This window comes from Procambarus clarkii, chromosome 1 (assembly GCF_040958095.1).
Source record: "Procambarus clarkii isolate CNS0578487 chromosome 1, FALCON_Pclarkii_2.0, whole genome shotgun sequence".
Lineage (NCBI taxonomy): Eukaryota > Metazoa > Arthropoda > Malacostraca > Decapoda > Cambaridae > Procambarus > Procambarus clarkii.
This window is the reverse complement of record NC_091150.1, coordinates 41,024,079-41,046,167: the sequence shown is the minus strand read 5'-3', so window position 1 is coordinate 41,046,167 and position 22,089 is coordinate 41,024,079. Positions and strand designations below refer to the sequence as shown.

Genomic DNA, 22,089 nt, shown 5'->3' with positions numbered 1-22,089 from the left:
TATTGCAAGTTGTAACAAGCGGAAAATAGAGACAGTTTCGGTTTGTGTTTCCAGGGTATAGTTTCTGGCTTTTAGTCAACCACGCTCGTTAAAAATCTCTGCTGCTGCCTTTCTCTCTCTCTCTCTCTCTCTCTCTCTCTCTCTCTCTCTCTCTCTCTCTCTCTCTCTCTCTCCCTCCCCCCCCCGAACCATGTTTGTTTGTGTGTGCTCCCTACCATGCCCTTTTCCAGCCATTCTTCTCCTTAACTTTGCCCTTGCCCCTTAACTCTGATTTCTCTAATCCCGTTAATGATACCCTATAGTATTTTCTATGGCTTTATTTTCCATCTCTTTATGTTTTGCTGCTGTTGTTATTCCTCACAATGGCTTAATGGATTTTATGCCAGTTTTAAAAGGCTACATTTTATTAAATTCGCAGTTTTCACCGCATTTTGTCTCCAACATCCAATACTTAGCTTTCGCTCTGGTCACGTATGTCGTTATGCTTTTATATTATATTTTTTAATAATAATAATAATGTTTATTCATAAGAATGTGTATACAAAGATCATAAGAGTAATGTACAATTGTAGGGACGGGAGTTACACATACTAATGAAGCCACGATTACGCAAAGAGAATCGGGCAGAATATCCTCTGGGGAGGGTGATATTCTTACTATACCCGAGGTCGTATTTTTAACCGTTTATCCCTCTTCTTTTTCTGCTCCCTACTCTCTCTTTTTCCCGAAGGAGATTTGACAAGGCAGACTGTCGTCTTTCCACCACCCTAGCACTAGCTCATCCCTGTCCATCTGATCTGTCTTTCTCGTTCCCTCCTTTTTCACCTGATGTTATGTGTTGACTAAGGCTTGTGACACCAGATGAGTCTCCCACAAAGAATTCCAGTTCGCCTGACCGTGCCACAAAGTAATAAAAAGGGATAGCGGACCGTTTTCTGTTTGTGCGTCCTCTGGTAGGTTAGGAGAGGGCACTATAATCCGACAGTTTCTTGACGTTGGGAACGCTCGCGAGAACGGGCTGCCGAACCTTATTGTCTGAATTGCATTGTCTTAGTCGTGTACCTCGTAGACTGTCCTGATCTTCGGGATGAGCGTAAGTCTTGCTTTCTCAACGTCAATGTGTTCTGAGTCACACTATATATAATCATTGGTGAATCCGAAATCTTTGAAGTCACTCGATTTATGGCTTTTTGTTTTCTTATTGGCATAGTGATATTTTGAACCTTTTGAGGCATAACGCGACACAGATACTGCTAAATAGGCTTCCCTACTTGGGGCCCTCGTTTGGTAATTACTTAAATATAACATGAGTGCTATATTAACTTGGATTAGGGCATGGCTATTCCAAAGGAAACAGAGAGTTAGTATAAATGAGGTTAAGTCAGAGTGGGATAATGTTGTTAGTGGAGTACCTCAGGGCTCTGTCCTGGGACCTCTGTTGTTTATAATATATATAAATGATTTAGATTCAGGTTTGAGTAGCAACATTTGCAAATTTGCCGATGATACGAAAATCGGTAGGGAAATTAATTCGGAGGAGGACTCGCTATCACTTCAAGTTGATCTAGATAGGGTTTTGAAATGGTCAAATGATTGGCAAATGCAGTTTAATGCTGATAAATGTAAAGTTCTGAGGCTAGGTAATGATGATAGAGTTACAAGATACGAGCTAGATGGTGTTGAGATTGCGAAGTCGGATTGCGAAAGGGACCTGGGAGTTATGATTAGTAAGAATTTAAAACAAAAGGATCAATGCATGAATGTTCGTAATAAGGCGAATAGGACACTGGGATTTATTAATCGAAGCGTTAGTAACAAGACACCTGGTGTGGTTCTTAAGCTATATCTTGCTCTGGTTAGGCCCCATTTAGATTATGCAGTTCAGTTTTGGTCGCCGTATTATAGAATAGATATAAATTCACTTGAATGTGTCCAACGTAGGATGACTAAGTTAATTCCCCAAATTAGAAATCTTTCATATGAAGAAAGATTAACAAAGCTTAAGTTGCATTCACTGGAAAGGTGAAGAGTTAGGGGTGACATGATAGAGGTTTACAAGTGGATGAATGGACATAACAGGGGGGATATTAATAGGGTATTAAAAATATCAACACAAGACAGAACACGAAACAATGGGTATAAATTGGATAAGTTTAGATTTAGGAAAGACTTGGGTAAATCGACTTCTTACTAATCGACTTCGCAATCTCAGAAAGGAAGCGCAGGCCCCTCAGAAAGTAAAGGTACCTAAGCAAACATTAGTTGTGGGAGATTCCCAGATAAGGTATTTGGATAGAGCGTTTTGTGCTAGAGATAGGGGGAACAGGTTAAGGGTTTGCTATCCCGGAGCTGGCATTGGTGATATTATAAACAACATGAATGATATTATGGCTGGTAATGGGAACAATCCCATTATTTGCATTAGCGTGGGAGGAAATGATGTTGGTCGAGTTAGGAGTGAGTTAGGGATCAAATATATGGATTTAAACTATTTCACACAGATAGATATATTAGACGAGGAGGTGGAGTAGCCATATATGTTAGGGACAATTTGAAATGTAGTCTCAAAGAGGGAATCAAAACAGAGCCACACACAGAAACTATTTGGATTGAATTAAACGAAAAAGCTAATAATATTATAATAGGAGTAATATATAGGCCACCAAATTTAGACAGAATGGAAGCAAAGCATCTATGGGATGAAATATCTAGAGCATCTAGATCTAACAGTATTTATGTCATGGGTGACTTTAATTTTAGCGGAATAAACTGGTTGAACAAAACAGGGAATAGTGAAGCAGAAGATTTTCTAGAATTAATTGACGATTGCTTTCTTACGCAACACATTAAGGAACCAACACGGGAAAATAATATTTTAGATTTAGTGTTAACTAACAGGGAAACGCAAATTAATGACATCGAAATAGGGAGTGAGCTAGGGAGCAGTGATCACAAAGAAATCAGATTTAGCATAGAATGGAATAGACCAGTAGGAGAAAATTCTGTTAAAGTGCCAGATTTTCGAAAAGCTGATTTTAATAGCCTAAGAAATTTTTTGGGTCAAATTGATTGGAAAGGCTTGGGTATGGGGTGTGGGCCGGTCTTGGAGCGAGACATGAACCCAGCGATAGGTGACTTAAATGGGGATTTCGATGTGGATTCAATATATAACTTATTTAAGAATATTCTAAACAAAGCACAGGAACGTAGTATACCATACAAATTGAATAGATCGTATACTAATGACCCAAAGTGGATAACAAAGAATTTGAAGAACCATATAGGTAAAAAGAGAGCTTGGTACAAAAGGATTAAAAATGGGGAGGTCACTTTAGAACAGGAATTCGTACAACTGGTTAGCAATGTTAAAAAAGAGATAAGGAAAGCAAAAAGAAACTATGAAGTTCGCATAGCAGGGCAAGCAAAGACAAATCCTAAAGGGTTTTTTCAGTTATATCGTACTAAGACTAGGGAAAGGATAGGTCCATTAAAAACTGAGACAGGTCAAATAACAGATAGTGATGAAGAGATGAGTAGTATTTTTAATAAATATTTTGTATCTGTATTTACTAAAGAGGAACTTAACAATATGCCTTCAGCCGAACTAGTCTATGTGGGTGGGGACGAGGACAGGTTGACGAGTTTAGCAGTTACCAGGGAGGATGTTCTTAAACAAATAGTAAAACTCAAACCAAACAAATCCCCAGGGCCGGATGAAGTGTTTGCTAGGGTGCTTAAAGAATGCAAAGAGGAGCTTTGTGACCCACTGTCAACCATATTTAATAAATCAATAGAGTCAGGCAGAGTGCCAGAGTTTTGGAAAGTTGCTAATGTGATACCAGTTTTTAAGAAAGGAGATAGATCACTTGCGTCTAACTATCGACCAATTAGCCTAACGTCTATTGTGGGAAAGTTACTCGAATCTATAATAGCAAATAAAATTCGTCTTCATCTTGAAAAACATAAATTAATAATTGAGTCGCAACATGGTTTTATAAATGGCCGTTCATGTTTAACAAATTTGTTATCTTTTTATTCTAGCATTGTTGAGGCAGTTGATAGTGGAAAGGATTGCGATGTTGTATACCTTGACTTTAGCAAAGCTTTTGATACAGTGCCACATGAAAGACTGATTAAAAAAATAGAGTCTCATGGTATTGGGGGTGCTATATTAAGCTGGATTAGGGCATGGCTATACCAAAGGAAACAGAGAGTTAGTATAAATGGAATCAAGTCAGAGTGGGAAAATGTTGTAAGTGGAGTGCCTCAAGGCTCTGTCCTGGGACCTCTGTTGTTTATAATATATATAAATGATTTAGATTCAGGTTTGAGTAGCAACATTTGCAAATTTGCCGATGATACGAAAATCGGTAGGGAAATTAATTCGGAGGAGGACTCACTATCACTTCAAGTTGATCTAGATAGGGTTTTGAAATGGTCAAAGGATTGGCAGATGCAGTTTAATGCTGATAAATGTAAAGTTCTGAGGTTAGGTAATGATGATAGAGTTACAAGATACGAGCTAGATGGTGTTGTGATTGCGAAGTCGGATTGCGAAAGGGATCTGGGAGTTATGATTAGTAAGAATTTAAAACAAAAGGATCAATGCATAAATGTTCGTAATAAGGCAAATCGAACACTTGGATTTATTAATCGCAGCGTTAGTAACAAGACACCTGGTGTGGTTCTCAAGCTATATCTTGCTCTAGTTAGGCCCCATTTAGATTATGCAGTTCAGTTTTGGTCGCCATATTATAGAATGGATATAAATTCACTTGAACGTGTCCAGCGTAGGATGACTAAGTTAATTCCCCAAATTAGAAATCTTTCATATGAAGAAAGATTAACAAAGCTTAAGTTGCATTCACTGGAAAGGCGAAGAGTTAGGGGTGACATGATAGAGGTTTACAAGTGGATGAATGGACATAACCGGGGGGATATTAATAGGGTATTAAAAGTATCAACACAGGACAGAACACGAAACAATGGATATAAATTGGATAAGTTTAGATTTAGGAAAGACTTGGGTAAATACTGGTTCAGTAACAGGGTTGTTGATTTGTGGAACCAATTGCCGCGTAACATTGTGGAGGTGGGGTCCCTCGATTGTTTCAAGCACGGGTTGGACAAGTATATGAGTGGGATTGGGTGGTTATAGAATAGGACCTGCCTCGTATGGGCCAATAGGCCTTCTGCAGTTACCTTTGTTCTTATGTTCTTATGTTCTTATGAGGAACTGATTCAGAGGTATAAAACAGCCATAGAATTAGTTAGGAGCAAGGGAGGAATCCCGATCATATGTGGCATTCTTCCAAGAAAGGGAGTGGGAAATGAATGGATATCGAGGGCACTTGGTGTCAATTGCCGGCTGGAAAGATATTGCAAATCAAATGCAATATCTTTCATAGACAACTGGGAACACTTCTATGGAAGAAATGAAATGTATGCTCGTGATGGGGTGCATCTATCGAGAGCTGGGGTTGTTGCTGTTGCGAAATCGTTGGAAGAAGTGGTTAGAGGTGTTTGTTTGGGTTTAAACTGTTAGTAGATAGAGGTATGGGAATTGATTTGGAGGAAGGAGGTAATAAAAGTATGTGTTTGTGGGCGAAAGGAATTGGCAAAACGATCAGGGAAAGAGAAGGTCCGCAAAATAACAATTCACTTAGGGTATATTACACTAACAGTTGAAGTCTAAGAAATAAAATTAACGAATTAAATGCTCTTGTCTGCACAGAAAAAATAGATATTATTGCACTTACCGAAACGTGGATGAATGTAGAAAATAGAGAACTATTAGCTGAATATCAAATATACGGATTTAAACTATTTCACACAGATAGATATATTAGACGAGGAGGTGGAGTAGCCATATATGTTAGGGACAATTTGAAATGTAGTCTTAAAGAGGGAATCAAAACAGAGCCACACACAGAAACCATTTGGATAGAATTAAACGAAAAAGCTAATAATATTATAATAGGAGTAATATATAGGCCACCAAATTTAGACAGAATGGAAGCAAAGCACCTATGGGATGAAATATCTAGAGCATCTAGATCTTACAGTATTTATGTCATGGGTGACTTTAATTTTAGCGGAATAAACTGGTTGAACAAAACAGGGAATAGTGAAGCAGAAGATTTTCTAGAATTAATTGACGATTGCTTTCTTACGCAACACATTAAGGAACCAACACGGGAAAATAATATTTTAGATTTAGTGTTAACTAACAGGGAAACGCAAATTAATGACATCGAAATAGGGAGTGAGCTAGGGAGCAGTGATCACAAAGAAATCAGATTTAGCATAGAATGGAATAGACCAGTAGGAGAAAATTCTGTTAAAGTGCCAGATTTTCGAAAAGCTGATTTTAATAGCCTAAGAAATTTTTTGGGTCAAATTGATTGGAAAGTCTTGGGTATGGGGTGTGGGCCGGTCTTGGAGCGAGACATGAACCCAGCGATAGGTGACTTAAATGGGGATTTCGATGTGGATTCAATATATAACTTATTTAAGAATATTCTAAACAAAGCACAGGAACGTAGTATACCATACAAATTTAATAGATCGAATACTAATGACCCAAAGTGGATAACAAAGAATTTGAAGAACCTTATAGGTAAACAGTACAGAACAGAACTGGACAGAACACGAAACAATGGATATAAATTGGATAAGTTTAGATTTAGGAAAGACTTGGGTAAATACTGGTTCAGTAACAGGGTTGTTGATTTGTGGAACCAATTGCCGCGTAACATTGTGGAGGTGGGGTCCCTCGATTGTTTCAAGCACGGGTTGGACAAGTATATGAGTGGGATTGGGTGGTTATAGAATAGGAGCTGCCTCGTATGGGCCAATAGGCCTTCTGCAGTTACCTTTGTTCTTATGTTCTTATGTTCTTAAATGGAATCAAGTCAGAGTGGGAAAATGTTGTAAGTGGAGTGCCTCAAGGCTCTGTCCTGGGACCTCTGTTGTTTATAATATATATAAATGATTTAGATTCAGGTTTGAGTAGCAACATTTGCAAATTTGCCGATGATACGAAAATTGGTAGGGAAATTAATTCGGAGGAGGACTCACTATCACTTCAAGTTGATCTAGATAGGGTTTTGAAATGGTCAAAGGATTGGCAGATGCAGTTTAATGCTGATAAATGTAAAGTTCTGAGGTTAGGTAATGATGATAGAGTTACAAGATACGAGCTAGATGGTGTTGTGATTGCGAAGTCGGATTGCGAAAGGGATCTGGGAGTTATGATTAGTAAGAATTTAAAACAAAAGGATCAATGCATAAATGTTCGTAATAAGGCAAATCGGACACTTGGATTTATTAATCGCAGCGTTAGTAACAAGACACCTGGTGTGGTTCTCAAGCTATATCTTGCTCTAGTTAGGCCCCATTTAGATTATGCAGTTCAGTTTTGGTCGCCATATTATAGAATGGATATAAATTCACTTGAACGTGTCCAGCGTAGGATGACTAAGTTAATTCCCCAAATTAGAAATCTTGCATATGAAGAAAGATTAACAAAGCTTAAGTTGCATTCACTGGAAAGGCGAAGAGTTAGGGGTGACGTTAGATTCAGGTTTGAGTAGCAACATTTGCAAATTTGCCGATGATACGAAAATCGGTAAGGAAATTAATTCGGAGGAGGACTCACTATCACTTCAAGTTGATCTAGATAGGGTTTTGAAATGGTCAAAGGATTGGCAGATGCAGTTTAATGCTGATAAATGTAAAGTTCTGAGGTTAGGTAATGATGATAGAGTTACAAGATACGAGCTAGATGGTGTTGTGATTGCGAAGTCGGATTGCGAAAGGGATCTGGGAGTTATGATTAGTAAGAATTTAAAACAAAAGGATCAATGCATAAATGTTCGTAATAAGGCAAATCGGACACTTGGATTTATTAATCGCAGCGTTAGTAACAAGACACCTGGTGTGGTTCTCAAGCTATATCTTGCTCTAGTTAGGCCCCATTTAGATTATGCAGTTCAGTTTTGGTCGCCATATTATGGAATGGATATAAATTCACTTGAACGTGTCCAGCGTAGGATGACTAAGTTAATTCCCCAAATTAGAAATCTTTCATATGAAGAAAGATTAACAAAGCTTAAGTTGCATTCACTGGAAAGGCGAAGAGTTAGGGGTGACATGATAGAGGTTTACAAGTGGATGAATGGACATAACCGGGGGGATATTAATAGGGTATTAAAAGTATCAACACAGGACAGAACACGAAACAATGGATATAAATTGGATAAGTTTAGATTTAGGAAAGACTTGGGTAAATACTGGTTCAGTAACAGGGTTGTTGATTTGTGGAACCAATTGCCGCGTAACATTGTGGAGGTGGGGTCCCTCGATTGTTTCAAGCACGGGTTGGACAAGTATATGAGTGGGATTGGGTGGTTATAGAATAGGAGCTGCCTCGTATGGGCCAATAGGCCTTCTGCAGTTACCTTTGTTCTTATGTTCTTATGTTCTTACATGATAGAGGTTTACAAGTGGATGAATGGACATAACCGGGGGGATATTAATAGGGTATTAAAAGTATCAACACAGGACAGAACACGAAACAATGGATATAAATTGGATCAGTTTAGATTTAGGAAAGACTTGGGTAAATACTGGTTCAGTAACAGGGTTGTTGATTTGTGGAACCAATTGCCGCGTAACATTGTGGAGGTGGGGTCCCTCGATTGTTTCAAGCACGGGTTGGACAAGTATATGAGTGGGATTGGGTGGTTATAGAATAGGAGCTGCCTCGTATGGGCCAATAGGCCTTCTGCAGTTACCTTTGTTCTTATGTTCTTATGTTCTTATGTAAAAAGAGAGCTTGGTACAAAAGGATTAAAAATGGGGAGGTCACTTTAGAACAGGAATTCGTACAACTGGTTAGAAATGTTAAAAAAGAGATAAGGAAAGCAAAAAGAAACTATGAAGTTCGCATAGCAGGGCAAGCAAAGACAAATCCTAAAGGGTTTTTTCAGTTATATCGTACTAAGACTAGGGAAAGGATAGGTCCATTAAAAACTGGTACAGGTCAAATAACAGATAGTGATGAAGAGATGAGTAGTATTTTTAATAAATATTTTGTATCTGTATTTACTAAAGAGGAACTTAACAATATGCCTTCAGCTGAACAAGTCTATGTGGGTGGGGACGAGGACAGGTTGACGAGTTTAGCAGTTACCAGGGAGGATGTTCTTAAACAAATAGTAAAACTCAAACCAAACAAATCCCCAGGGCCGGATGAAGTGTTTGCCAGGGTGCTTAAAGAATGCAAAGAGGAGCTTTGTGACCCACTGTCAACCATATTTAATAAATCAATAGAGTCAGGCAGAGTGCCAGAGTTTTGGAAAGTTGCTAATGTGATACCAGTTTTTAAGAAAGGAGATAGATCACTTGCGTCTAACTATCGACCAATTAGCCTAACGTCTATTGTGGGAAAGTTACTCGAATCTATAATAGCAAATAAAATTCGTCTTCATCTTGAAAAACATAAGTTAATAATTGAGTCTCAACATGGTTTTATAAATGGCCGTTCATGTTTAACAAATTTGTTATCTTTTTATTCTAGCATTGTTGAGGCAGTTGATAGTGGTAAGGATTGCGATGTTGTATACCTTGACTTTAGCAAAGCTTTTGATACAGTGCCACATGAAAGACTGATTAAAAAAATAGAGTCTCATGGTATTGGGGGTGCTATATTAAGCTGGATTAGGGCATGGCTATACCAAAGGAAACAGAGAGTTAGTATAAATGGAATCAAGTCAGAGTGGGAAAATGTTGTAAGTGGAGTGCCTCAAGGCTCTGTCCTGGGACCTCTGTTGTTTATAATATATATAAATGATTTAGATTCAGGTTTGAGTAGCAACATTTGCAAATTTGCCGATGATACGAAAATCGGTAGGGAAATTAATTCGGAGGAGGACTCACTATCACTTCAAGTTGATCTAGATAGGGTTTTGAAATGGTCAAAGGATTGGCAGATGCAGTTTAATGCTGATAAATGTAAAGTTCTGAGGTTAGGTAATGATGATAGAGTTACAAGATACGAGCTAGATGGTGTTGTGATTGCGAAGTCGGATTGCGAAAGGGATCTGGGAGTTATGATTAGTAAGAATTTAAAACAAAAGGATCAATGCATAAATGTTCGTAATAAGGCAAATCGGACACTTGGATTTATTAATCGCAGCGTTAGTAACAAGACACCTGGTGTGGTTCTCAAGCTATATCTTGCTCTAGTTAGGCCCCATTTAGATTATGCAGTTCAGTTTTGGTCGCCATATTATAGAATGGATATAAATTCACTTGAACGTGTCCAGCGTAGGATGACTAAGTTAATTCCCCAAATTAGAAATCTTTCATATGAAGAAAGATTAACAAAGCTTAAGTTGCATTCACTGGAAAGGCGAAGAGTTAGGGGCGACATGATAGAGGTTTACAAGTGGGTGAATGGACATAACAAGGGGGATATTAATAGGGTATTAAAAGTATCGACACAGGACAGAACACGAAACAATGGGTATAAATTGGATAAGTTTAGATTTAGGAAAGACTTGGGTAAATACTGGTTCAGTAACAGGGTTGTTGATTTGTGGAACCAATTGCCGCGTAACGTGGTGGAGGTGGGGTCCCTCGATTGTTTCAAGCGCGGATTGGACAAGTATATGAGTGGGATTGGGTGGTTATAGAATAGGAGCTGCCTCGAATGGGCCAATAGGCCTTCTGCAGTTACCTTTGTTCTTATGTTCTTATGTTCTTATGTAAATACTGGTTCAGTAACAGGGTTGTTGATTTGTGGAACCAATTGCCGTGTAACGTGGTGGAGGTGGTGTCCCTCGATTGTTTCAAGCGCGGGTTGGACAAGTATATGAGTGGGATTGGGTGGTTATAGAATAGGAGCTGCCTCGTATGGGTCAATAGGCCTTCTGCAGTTACCTTTGTTCTTATGTTTATAATAATTTACATAGGCTATAAATTACATAAATATAAATCTTAAAAATAATATTGTAAAATATTAACAAGAGAATTTACCTAAAATACGTAATTTTTACATCTTGCAGATAGTGTCTGCATTATTTTATTGAAAAACTTCAGTCAAAAATGATTGTATATTTCTAATATTATTATAAATATTATTATTATTAATATTATTCCAATATTAGTATATTATTTGTTTTCATGTCACAATAATGGCAGAACGCTTCAATGTAATAATTATTATATTGAAGCGTTTGACGTTATTGTGAATTTGAAAAAAATATACTATTTTGTAATTACATACTTCATTATATATATAATATATATTTATTTTAGAGCACAATATCCATAACCTTTGTGTATTATAAGATATATTTTGTGTTGTATATAAGAGACAATATATACAATATATTAGGATGGACTCGTCTCCCCAGATGCATCTTAATGCATCTCCTCATCTCTCCTCATCTTTGAGACAGGTCAAATAACAGATAGTGATGAAGAGATGAGTAGTATTTTTAATAAATATTTTGTATCTGTATTTACTAAAGAAGAACTTAACAATATGCCTTCAGCCGAACAAGTCTATGTGGGTGGGGACGAGGACAGGTTGACGAGTTTAGCAGTTACCAGGGAGGATGTTCTTAAACAAATAGTAAAACTCAAACCAAACAAATCCCCAGGGCCGGATGAAGTGTTTGCTAGGGTGCTTAAAGAATGCAAAGAGGAGCTTTGTGACCCACTGTCAACCATATTTAATAAATCAATAGAGTCAGGCAGAGTGCCAGAGTTTTGGAAAGTTGCTAATGTGATACCAGTTTTTAAGAAAGGAGATAGATCACTTGCGTCTAACTATCGACCAATTAGCCTAACGTCTATTGTGGGAAAGTTACTCGAATCTATAATAGCAAATAAAATTCGTCTTCATCTTGAAAAACATAAATTAATAATTGAGTCGCAACATGGTTTTATAAATGGCCGTTCATGTTTAACAAATTTGTTATCTTTTTATTCTAGCATTGTTGAGGCAGTTGATAGTGGTAAGGATTGCGATGTTGTATACCTTGACTTTAGCAAAGCTTTTGATACAGTGCCACATGAAAGACTGATTAAAAAAATAGAGTCTCATGGTATTGGGGGAGCTATATTAAGCTGGATTAGGGCATGGCTATACCAAAGGAAACAGAGAGTTAGTATAAATGGAATCAAGTCAGAGTGGGAAAATGTTGTAAGTGGAGTGCCTCAAGGCTCTGTCCTGGGACCTCTGTTGTTTATAATATATATAAATGATTTAGATTCAGGTTTGAGTAGCAACATTTGCAAATTTGCCGGTGATACGAAAATCGGTAGGGAAATTAATTCGGAGGAGGACTCACTATCACTTCAAGTTGATCTAGATAGGGTTTTGAAATGGTCAAAGGATTGGCAGATGCAGTTTAATGCTGATAAATGTAAAGTTCTGAGGTTAGGTAATGATGATAGAGTTACAAGATACGAGCTAGATGGTGTTGTGATTGCGAAGTCGGATTGCGAAAGGGATCTGGGAGTTATGATTAGTAAGAATTTAAAACAAAAGGATCAATGCATAAATGTTCGTAATAAGGCAAATCGGACACTTGGATTTATTAATCGCAGCGTTAGTAACAAGACACCTGGTGTGGTTCTCAAGCTATATCTTGCTCTAGTTAGGCCCCATTTAGATTATGCAGTTCAGTTTTGGTCGCCATATTATAGAATGTATATAAATTCACTTGAACGTGTCCAGCGTAGGATGACTAAGTTAATTCCCCAAATTAGAAATCTTTCATATGAAGAAAGATTAACAAAGCTTAAGTTGCATTCACTGGAAAGGCGAAGAGTTAGGGGTGACATGATAGAGGTTTACAAGTGGATGAATGGACATAACCGGGGGGATATTAATAGGGTATTAAAAGTATCAACACAGGACAGAACACGAAACAATGGATATAAATTGGATAAGTTTAGATTTAGGAAAGACTTGGGTAAATACTGGATCAGTAACAGGGTTGTTGATTTGTGGAACCAATTGCCGCGTAACATTGTGGAGGTGGGGTCCCTCGATTGTTTCAAGCACGGGTTGGACAAGTATATGAGTGGGATTGGGTGGTTATAGAATAGGAGCTGCCTCGTATGGGCCAATAGGCCTTCTGCAGTTACCTTTGTTCTTATGTTCTTATGTTCTCCTTAAATTGCATTCACTAGAAAGGCGAAGAGTTAGGGGTGACATGATAGAGGTTTACAAGTGGATGAATTGACATAACAAAGGGGATATTAATAAAGTATTAAAAGTATCAACACAAGACAACACGAAACAATGGGTATAAATTGGATAAGTTTAGATTTAGGAAAGACTTGGGTAAATACTGGTTCGGTAACAGGGTTATTGATTTGTGGAACCAATTACCGCGTAACGTGGTGGATGTGGCGTCCCTCGATTGTTTCAAGCGTGGGTTGGACATGTATATGAGTGGGATTGGGTGGTTATAAATAGGAGCTGCCTCGTATGGGCCAATAGGAATTCTGCAGTTGCCTTTGTTCTTATTGTCTAACGTTCTTATGTCTTGCAGCGTTCCTGAACCTGTCGTCTATCCTCTCCACGTTCTTCTGGATCAACGTCTTCTCTTATGACATATGGAAGACGATAACGTATGTGTATTTGTTGTCACCCGTTTGTGCCTTTAGGGGTCCTTAGCTTCTGGACCCCGCCTCTCATGCCTCCGGTTGTCTAATGCAATTATTCTCAACTTAAATCTTAACTATTAACTGCCGGGTTAATAGTTGAGATTTAAGTAAATAGTAAATCTCAACTATTAACTATTAACTGCTCAACTATATTCTCAACTATTCTCAACTTATTTTCCAATGATATCCACTTTTGAAATTATGAATGAAGCTCTCTACTACAACCTGCTTTTTTGGTTCGTTTTGTTTTCGTGCTACTCTAACGCTAAAATAAAGCTTTCTAATATCTTTTTAGCTCGTCTGTTTTTCAAGCTTTCATCCAGACCCACTTGTTCTGTGGTATTCACTTTTTATGTGAATTTTATTCATGAAGATATATATATATGTGTTGTTGTTGTTGTTGAGTTAGGGGCGACGACGATCGTGGGATCGGATGCGCCCCGGCGTACCCGTGAAGGGTGAATCGCAAAGCCAGGAAAGGCGAAATGCTAAGCCAAAACGCGAAACGAGGGACGCCAAGCACTAGAAACTAATATGCCACACGGCAAAGCTACGCACAAAGGGAGAGGCAGAAGCACATAACAGAACAGGGCAAACAAACAGCCAGAAGGGCACACAGCATGTCATAGAGCAAATACACAAGAAATCAGAGCACATACTTGCCCGGGAACTTGGCCCGCGGGAATCTTACATTGAACGCCTCCCAGAGCACCCATTGCCAAGGGTCTCGTCCATCCACCGGGGACGCCATAACATCCGGAACCGGGGCAACAAACACCTGCAAACTGGGGACCCAGATGGTAGAACTCATGAGGCGAGAAGTCGCCACTCGCCCCCACAGGAAGGGAACCTGCCCCCCACGAAAGCACTCCGGTCCGTCAGACAGCAGTAACTCGGCAATCTTCGACCAGTGACCCGGTGGCATCACAGACGCCGGCAACACGTCCCCTAGGGCCCCAACGCGCACCCGCACCACAGGGGTACCCGCGGCCCCGGGCACACCACCAGACGACAGCAGGGAACCCGGACGGCGCGCATCCTTCCGTAACGTCACCACCAGGCCACGCCCAGCACCAGAGTCCACACCATCCCTGGCAGCGGAAGCCACCACCCCCCACTGCGGAGAGTCCCCCGGCGGAGAAAGAACCGAAGGCACGTCCGAGACACAGGCACCAGCACCAGCAGGCACATGGACCTCCGCCACCACGAACCGCGGAGACATCGACGCATCCGTATCCACACTGTCAACATCCGAAGCCCTACAGTCACTGAAGTCACCAACGTCGGCCCAGGAAGAAGACGAACGCCGGGAACGTTTGGGCACCGGCCGGATATCGTCCGAGCCGGTAAGTGACCCAGAAACACGGGCACCACGAGCCGAAGGAACCGACGCCAGGACGGCAGCAGCCTCTACCACAGGAGGAACCGGGCCACACACAGCAGGAGGCTCCGCAGTCACCCCAGCACCAAGCACATCCGGGACCCGAGTCACGGACACAGGGCCAGGCGCAGCATCAGAAGACGAGGGAGAAGACAGCGACGTCACACAGGGAGCTCCAGGAAGGCCCATGGGAGCAGTTGGAACAGCAACAGGATCAGGCAGACCAACCGACGGTACCTCAAGAACCGGAGGAGGGACGACAAGAACCGGAGGAACGGCAGGCGCCGCCGGGGAAGCTGCAGCAGCAGACGGGACGCGCACCACCTCATCAACATCACCGGAGACAGCCTCCAGAGGGAGCGGCGGGAAATCCTCGTCGCGGAACAAGTTGACAGGAGCAGCAGGGGCCTCAGAGCATCCGGCAGCCTGATGCCCCAACAGGCCACACCGGAAACAGGTACGAGGCTGCCGGGCATAATACACCCGGACGTAGTACCCCATAAGCCGGACAGAAGAAGGTATATCCGACCGCAGGCGCATCCCCAACGTGCGAATGTTTGTACGCCTCCCAGCATACCGCCCCGAGGAGAGCGTGTTCACCCGCACGCTGACAACAGTACCAAAACCCCCGAAGTAACGCCGGAGGAGGTCATCAGGGAATTCCAGGGGCGCACCATGGATACTGACATAAGTCAGGGCACCACTGCGGTCCGAAATCGCCACAGAGCCGGCATCGTCTGGCAACGGCAACGTACGCCCCTCGTACCGACGGAGGAAGTCCCGGTACTCGTCCTCCCCCACGAACTTAATAACAACCCGATGGGCCGAAACGAGCTCCACACCGTAAACAGCTTCCACCGGAACACGAAGCATGTCACACATCACCATCTCGATGGTCGGATAACCAGCCTTACAAGTAAACTCCAGGCCCACGGAGTTCACACGCTGAACAGGAGGAAGATGGCCCCCCATGTCAGAACTGCCACGTCAACGCAGCCAGGCAGGCAACAAAACGGGTAGGGCAATGACGCCCACACCACCTGGCGACCAAAACAGCAAACAACTCCAACAGCCACGGAGGGTCGAGAAACGTCCTCACTCCACGGCTGCCAACAGTCGACTATATATATGTGTGTGTGTGTGTGTGTGTAATTAACAGAGTGTAATTACGTAAGTATAGTTACAGGATGAGAGCTACGCTCGTGGTGTCCCGTCGCCTTAGTAATAAGACGTTGTTCTTCAGCTATATCTTGCCCCATTTAGATTATACTGTTCAGTTTGGTCGCCGTACTATAGAATAGATATAAATTCACTAGAACGCGTCCAGCGTAGGATGACAAAGTTAATCCCCCAAGTTAGAAACCTGTCATATGAAGAAAGATTGACAAAGCTTGAATTACATTCTCAAGAAAGGCGAAGAATTAGGGGTGATATAATAAGAGGTGTGCAAGTGGATGAATGGACATAACAAAGGGGATATTAATAGAGTATTGGACATAACACAGCGGATATTAATAGGGTCTTGAAAGTATCAACACAAGACAAAACACGAAACTATGGGTATAAATTAGATAAATTTAGATTTAGGAGAGACCTGGGCAAATACTGGTTTGGTAAGAGGGTTGTTGATTTGAGGAACCAGTTACTGTGTAACGTGGTGGAGGTGGGGTCCCCTTGATTGTTTCAAGCTGGAGATAAGAAACAGCCAATGTTAAATTTCGACTACCTCTAGTGGAAAGGATTACAGAGGCACATAATGGTTCAGGGACTGAACCCCAAAGTCATTTAGCTAAGCGAGTTACAATCTTGATGAGCTAGTTACAAAATTCAATGCACATCGTCACATCATCAATGGGCTCGAGCCCGACCACATGTACAGTTTCTAAATTAATTAAGCAAGTGACATAGACCGCCCCCTATCCAGTGGGCAGCGGTGGATAGGTTACAATAACTTGGTTACTACCTACAATTAGCAAACTGGGTATTATTTGGCTAAAATTTCTAGTAGCAGATAATTTTGAATGAAATAGTTACTTGAAGATGTGTTATAGTAACTATTATTAAAGTTCAGGTTCTTTGTGGGGTTGTTGCTGTTGCGAACTCGTTAGAAGAAGTGGTTAGAGGTGTTTGTTTGGGTTTAAACTGTTAGTAGATAGAGGTATGGGAATTGATTTGGAGGAAGGAGGTAATAAAAGTATGTGTTTGTGGGAGAAAGGAATTGGCAAAACGATCAGGGAAAGAGAAGGTCCGCAAAATAACAATTCACTTAGGGTATATTACACTAACAGTAGAAGTCTAAGAAATAAAATTAACGAATTAAATGCTCTTGTCTGCACAGAAAAAATAGATATTATTGCACTTACCGAAACGTGGATGAATGTAGAAAATAGAGAACTATTAGCTGAATATCAAATATATGGATTTAAACTATTTCACACAGATAGATATATTAGACGAGGAGGTGGAGTAGCCATATATGTTAGGGACAATTTGAAATGTAGTCTCAAAGAGGGAATCAAAACAGAGCCACACACAGAAACTATTTGGATTGAATTAAACGAAAAAGCTAATAATATTATAATAGGAGTAATATATAGGCCACCAAATTTAGACAGAATGGAAGCAAAGCACCTATGGGATGAAATATCTAGAGCATCTAGATCTAACAGTATTTATGTCATGGGTGACTTTAATTTTAGCGGAATAAACTGGTTGAACAAAACAGGGAATAGTGAAGCAGAAGATTTTCTAGAATTAATTGACGATTGCTTTCTTACGCAACACATTAAGGAACCAACACGGGAAAATAATATTTTAGATTTAGTGTTAACAAACAGGGAAACGCAAATTAATGACATCGAAATAGGGAGTGAGCTAGGGAGCAGTGATCACAAAGAAATCAGATTTAGCATAGAATGGAATAGACCATTAGGAGAAAATTCTGTTAAAGTGCCAGATTTTCGAAAAGCTGATTTTAATAGCCTAAGAAATTTTATGGGTCAAATTGATTGGAAAGTCTTGGGTATGGGGTGTGGGCCGGTCTTGGAGCGAGACATGAACCCAGCGATAGGTGACTTAAATGGGGATTTCGATGTGGATTCAATATATAACTTATTTAAGAATATTCTAAACAAAGCACAGGAACGTAGTATACCATACAAATTGAATAGATCGAATACTAATGACCCAAAGTGGATAACAAAGAATTTGAAGAACCTTATAGGTAAAAAGAGAGCTTGGTACAAAAGGATTAAAAATGGGGAGGTCACTTTAGAACAGGAATTCGTACAACTGGTTAGAAATGTTAAAAAAGAGATAAGGAAAGCAAAAAGAAACTATGAAGTTCGCATAGCAGGGCAAGCAAAGACAAATCCTAAAGGGTTTTTTCAGTTATATCGTACTAAGACTAGGGAAAGGATAGGTCCATTAAAAACTGAGACAGGTCAAATAACAGATAGTGATGAAGAGATGAGTAGTATTTTTAATAAATATTTTGTATCTGTATTTACTAAAGAGGAACTTAACAATATGCCTTCAGCCGAACAAGTCTATGTGGGTGGGGACGAGGACAGGTTGACGAGTTTAGCAGTTACCAGGGAGGATGTTCTTAAACAAATAGTAAAACTCAAACCAAACAAATCCCCAGGGCCGGATGAAGTGTTTGCCAGGGTGCTTAAAGAATGCAAAGAGGAGCTTTGTGACCCACTGTCAGCCATATTTAATAAATCAATAGAGTCAGGCAGAGTGCCAGAGTTTTGGAAAGTTGCTAATGTGATACCAGTTTTTAAGAAAGGAGATAGATCACTTGCGTCTAACTATCGACCAATTAGCCTAACGTCTATTGTGGGAAAGTTACTCGAATCTATAATAGCAAATAAAATTCGTCTTCATCTTGAAAAACATAAATTAATAATTGAGTCGCAACATGGTTTTATAAATGGCCGTTCATGTTTAACAAATTTGTTATCTTTTTATTCTAGCATTGTTGAGGCAGTTGATAGTGGTAAGGATTGCGATGTTGTATACCTTGACTTTAGCAAAGCTTTTGATACAGTGCCACATGAAAGACTGATTAAAAAAATAGAGTCTCATGGTATTGGGGGTGCTATATTAAGCTGGATTAGGGCATGGCTATACCAAAGGAAACAGAGAGTTAGTATAAATGGAATCAAGTCAGAGTGGGAAAATGTTGTAAGTGGAGTGCCTCAAGGCTCTGTCCTGGGACCTCTGTTGTTTATAATATATATAAATGATTTAGATTCAGGTTTGAGTAGCAACATTTGCAAATTTGCCGATGATACGAAAATCGGTAGGGAAATTAATTCGGAGGAGGACTCACTATCACTTCAAGTTGATCTAGATAGGGTTTTGAAATGGTCAAAGGATTGGCAGATGCAGTTTAATGCTGATAAATGTAAAGTTCTGAGGTTAGGTAATGATGATAGAGTTACAAGATACGAGCTAGATGGTGTTGTGATTGCGAAGTCGGATTGCGAAAGGGATCTGGGAGTTATGATTAGTAAGAATTTAAAACAAAAGGATCAATGCATAAATGTTCGTAATAAGGCAAATCGGACACTTGGATTTATTAATCGCAGCGTTAGTAACAAGACACCTGGTGTGGTTCTCAAGCTATATCTTGCTCTAGTTAGGCCCCATTTAGATTATGCAGTTCAGTTTTGGTCGCCATATTATAGAATGGTTATAAATTCACTTGAACGTGTCCAGCGTAGGATGACTAAGTTAATTCCCCAAATTAGAAATCTTTCATATGAAGAAAGATTAACAAAGCTTAAGTTGCATTCACTGGAAAGGCGAAGAGTTAGGGGTGACATGATAGAGGTTTACAAGTGGATGAATGGACATAACCGGGGGGATATTAATAGGGTATTAAAAGTATCAACACAGGACAGAACACGAAACAATGGATATAAATTGGATAAGTTTAGATTTAGGAAAGACTTGGGTAAATACTGGTTCAGTAACAGGGTTGTTGATTTGTGGAACCAATTGCCGCGTAACATTGTGGAGGTGGGGTCCCTCGATTGTTTCAAGCACGGGTTGGACAAGTATATGAGTGGGATTGGGTGGTTATAGAATAGGAGCTGCCTCGTATGGGCCAATAGGCCTTCTGCAGTTACCTTTGTTCTTATGTTCTTATGTTCTTGTCTCTGAATTCACGCATCTTTTCGCACTTCATCAAACAGTGACGGACCAAGTGTGCGAACAATTTTGTTGACAGTTTACATTTGGTCAGGTCTACATCGGTACGTAATAACAATTTCCAGAGATACTAATAGCCGAGTCTAAGCCGAGCAGTAGTAACATTTAGGAGTCTGATGATTTTATTGGATGATCCATAGATGTGTGGCTCTTCGAGTATGATAGTATGATGGTAGATGGAATTACTGGTGTCTATTTCACTTGGCCTCACTCATCTGAATGAGCTAACTCATCAGCTCAATCATGCATTCGGAGGCCAACATGAGATGGAATCCACATGAAATGGAATATGTTACCATCATTAATAATTTTGTTGCATTTCTGTCTAGCTTCAGACACGAGCATGTTACAGTTATGTCTTAGAATTGAGTGCAATTAAGGATGATAAAGAGTCACTTACAATTAATGTATCAAGTTTGGAGACTTGTACACATTTCAATGCAAGACAAATAGCTCGGTCTGAAGGGTAGAGGCCTAGTTGTTTATACGGACTCCGCATTCAAAATATAAGCCATCGCCAATTCTCAGGACAACTGCACTTCCAGCTGCACCCGTGGGGCGCTTGAGGGAATCATCAGTGTATATGATTTGAGAGAGAGAGAGAGAGAGAGAGAGAGAGAGAGAGAGAGAATGCTCTGTGGAGAGAGCATCAATATGGCTTAAGGCGTTGAGCTTTGTCTCAAGACGAAACTTGGGCTGATCTCTAATTTGCTTCTTGGGTGGAAAGGGAGGGATTATGATTGGAAAGGGGGGCAATCTCCCACGGTGCAAGAAAGTGCCGTTGTCTCTATTGGTACAATTTATAAACCTGATACATTCAGAGTTCGGTTCCAGTTTTAATTATTCACTTTGAACAATGCTGACCTTCAATAAAGAAATTCTGGAGGGCTTCTGTGCAAGGGGTTAGGATGAGCTGGTCTAAGCATTTTTATACCAATTTGACAGTTAATTTTAGTAACACGATCAATGACACTCGCAATATTGTTCCTTTCTTATATTAAGTATCTTTGTGGGACAAGGGCACCCCAAGGATTATCCTCAAGGCTTTGTTCTGCAATTTTTCAAGCCCTCCAATCTTTCTTTCATTCATCAAAACAAACATAGGTGCAGCATTAGCCACTAAAGATTTGATGTATGCTAGGTACATCATTTTGAAAATTCTGACATTGGCACCATAGCCTGAGTGATTACATGTAAGATCCTTGAGAGCTCTGAGCCTCTATACTGACGACAGAGTCTAATTACAATAGGAACATACTGTGGGACCTCAAGGCCAAGGTATTTGAATATGTTTACGTAGTCAAGCTGGGAGCCATCATACAATTGCATCTTGCGAACAGCTCCTCGCTGCCTGGGTGAACGCAGATTAGCGTCACGAAAGGCACAAATTCTGGTAATTGTATAATCACCATAACTTAAAATTCAGACTGGTCTTATATGTTGAAGATCCAATTATATGTGAACGAAGTTATGTCAAACGAACAGGGCGATGCTTGTGATGTTAACTAGTCTGTCCCAGGAACAGATTCACCTACTGATGGATACATCTCAACAGGTCAGGCCAGAGCGGGTCCGGGAGGAGCTGGAAGGTTTTCTTCAGGTACGAGGTCTACGCCTGGGGCTGCCCGTCCCTGCTGGCGGCCTTGGCGGTCCTCACCGACACCTTCCTCACCGACACCTTCCTCAACGACACCTTCCTCAACGACACTTACTTACGGCCTGGGTTTAACGATCCCTATTCAAATTGCTGGTTCTCTAGTAAGTGAATGTGGTGGGTGTTGTAGTGAATTGAT

General features: G+C 40.3%; 1 protein-coding gene across 2 annotated transcripts in view; it reads left to right on the top strand.

Annotated features, from left to right (window-relative positions):
• LOC123758930 (probable G-protein coupled receptor Mth-like 3) overlaps positions 1-22,089 on the top strand; it is a 58,584-nt gene that overhangs the window by 19,713 nt on the left and 16,782 nt on the right. For both annotated transcript variants that reach the window (XM_069338587.1, XM_069338631.1), the window contains exons 3-4: positions 13,578-13,656; positions 21,852-22,054. In XM_069338587.1, coding sequence (XP_069194688.1) covers positions 13,578-13,656; positions 21,852-22,054 — 282 coding nt within the window. The remainder of the gene's footprint in view (positions 1-13,577; positions 13,657-21,851; positions 22,055-22,089) is intronic.